This window comes from Fulmarus glacialis, unplaced genomic scaffold (assembly GCF_000690835.1).
Source record: "Fulmarus glacialis isolate BGI_N327 unplaced genomic scaffold, ASM69083v1 scaffold11973, whole genome shotgun sequence".
NCBI classification, from domain to species: Eukaryota; Metazoa; Chordata; class Aves; order Procellariiformes; family Procellariidae; genus Fulmarus; species Fulmarus glacialis.
Window position 1 is genome coordinate 1 of NW_009201063.1, and position 2116 is coordinate 2116.

At 43.0% G+C, this 2116-nt stretch overlaps 1 protein-coding gene across 1 annotated transcript in view; it reads left to right on the plus strand.

Annotated features, from left to right (window-relative positions):
* Positions 1-128: 128 nt before the first annotated feature.
* Positions 129-2116, plus strand: part of LOC104073869 (protein NLRC5-like) — a gene marked incomplete at its 5' end in the record, with an annotated part of 31185 nt that continues 29197 nt past the window's right edge. The window contains 3 exons of the mRNA XM_009573801.1: positions 129-218; positions 1075-1125; positions 2026-2091. Of these exons, the coding sequence (XP_009572096.1) occupies positions 129-218; positions 1075-1125; positions 2026-2091 (207 nt within the window). The remainder of the gene's footprint in view (positions 219-1074; positions 1126-2025; positions 2092-2116) is intronic.

The window sequence follows — 2116 nt, forward strand, 5'->3', positions numbered from 1 at the left end:
GCCGGCTGGGGTTAAACCATGACAGTGTGCTTCAGGGTGTTTGGGTGCGGAGCAGAGGGCATTTGCGTAACAAAAGAGTGTGCTGTTGGGTCCAGCAGCTGAGGTTGTGTTCTTCTTCATGTTCACAGTCTGAGCAACAACGATCTTCCCTTGAATGCTGTTCTCATTTTGGCAAAGGAAGTCGTCGCGTGTCAAAACGCTACTGAACTGCATGTCAGGTATCAATGCATGAGAGCTGTTACAAAAACAAATATGTTGTCTCTTTAGATGCTGACTTTTTAAATGGATACTGTTTTACAGCTTAATTGTTGGCTAATCAAAGTCAACAAAAATTAATTTTAATCGTTTTTGTTTTCTGTTTGAAACAAAATTTGAATTTATCATGTTACGGACTTTCTCTTTGTATTTTTTTTAATAGGTCATTTTATCCTTGGTCTGTAAATTGGTTTGCAGGGTGTAATATTTCTTCCTATTTAACAGAATTTAAACTTGCTTTTAAGCTCTGCAGTATATCAACCAGGAAATTCTTTACTAGCTAGCATAAATTTGCTATAAATCAGCTAAGTTTACTGGAAATGTGTGGATTTAAGTAGCTCTAGCTCTGTGTTCCTTTAAATTACAGGTTTTGGTATTTTCAGAGGTCCAGGATGACAGAGAAAGGGTAGAATTTTTAAAACCTAGCTCTTACGGTTGTAAGTTGAACAGACCAAGTTTATCCTTGGTGTAACTCAAGGGAAGTCATTGCATACAGCTTTTTCTTATTTTTCGTGCTGGAATGGAGTTTCTACTGAACCTCTTTCCAACTAAATGCTGGTCTTGCAAAAGAAAATCCCAGCCCAATCTTCTTAAGTGTGTTACTCTCTTGTCTGCACTGCAGCCTCCGTTCAACCTGCGGAGTGTCCTGCAGCCCTCTAGCCACATGATTGCTCGATTGCTCGCCTGTGGCAGTGTGCTAGCATGGCAAATGTCAAGGCCCTCTTTAGCATCCAGGCATCGGTCCTTACTGAGCACCTCTATTAAAGAAATGGCATCGTTCCACCTGTGCCCTAACATTGGCTTGGATCTCTTTTTCAGGAAGGACACAGTGATGATATATTTTTCTGGTCCATCTGGGAAAGTTCCAAGGTGAGAAACTGCACTTTGGGTTATGCTCTATTCGGGGTTATGCTCTATTGGGAGTTACGCTGATTCAAACCATCAGCTTGGTGTCACCAGCAACAGAACTGGTTGCCTCTGCCCTCGCATCTGGCAGAGCTGGATCCACCTGAGCAAGGAGAAGGGTAACCCAAATAGCTGGTCTTTGCACAGACCTACCAGCCAGTTCCACAAAGGCAATGCCTTACTGCCTGTGTAAGCTTGAAGTGCTGTGTTCCTATTGCAAAACTGCTGATACTGAAGCCAACGGACAGTTGAATGTGAGGATAAATGAAGGAAAAGCCTTTGCTCCTTCTCTTGCTGGCTCCTGTGTTGTCCCTGCTTGTGCATACTTTTGAAGGAAGGGTGGATTTGACACTAATTAAGAAACTATGAAACAATCTCTTGTTCCTTGATAGGGAACGCACTTTGCTCTGCGTTGTGCAGTCCTCATGATATTTGGCATGCATATGTGAACTGGCTCACCCTGGCCCTGAGACAGCTAGAAACTGCTCCTATTCATATGCCTGAACATCCATCTTTGCTGTTGTAGGCAGCCTGGCAGTGGTGGGTATGTTTATCCCTTCCTGTGGTGGCACAATCCCACATGGAGGCAAAACATCCTGCATCTTAGTAGTGCCTTTGAATTGGGGCTCAGTTATCAAGTTGATTCAAATATACAGGGAAATCCTGTGTGGACACCCCCTGTGCTCCCATCTCCTGATGGAGGTCTTCTGGCTCTTGAAAATCATTTAACCTTGCATGGAATGGTTGGACAGAACACAGACCTTGTGGTTTCTTCCAGAAAACCTCCAGAAAATACTAACCAGCTCCCAGGTCCTCATATTTTGTGAAGGCATATTGAAGGTCAAATATTTTGCTTGTTTGCAGATCTTTGGATTTGAGGTGGGAAGAGAATAAGGAACATGTAATTCCAACTAGACGTGTGAAGTTATGGTAAGAGAAGGCATTGAAATTCCTG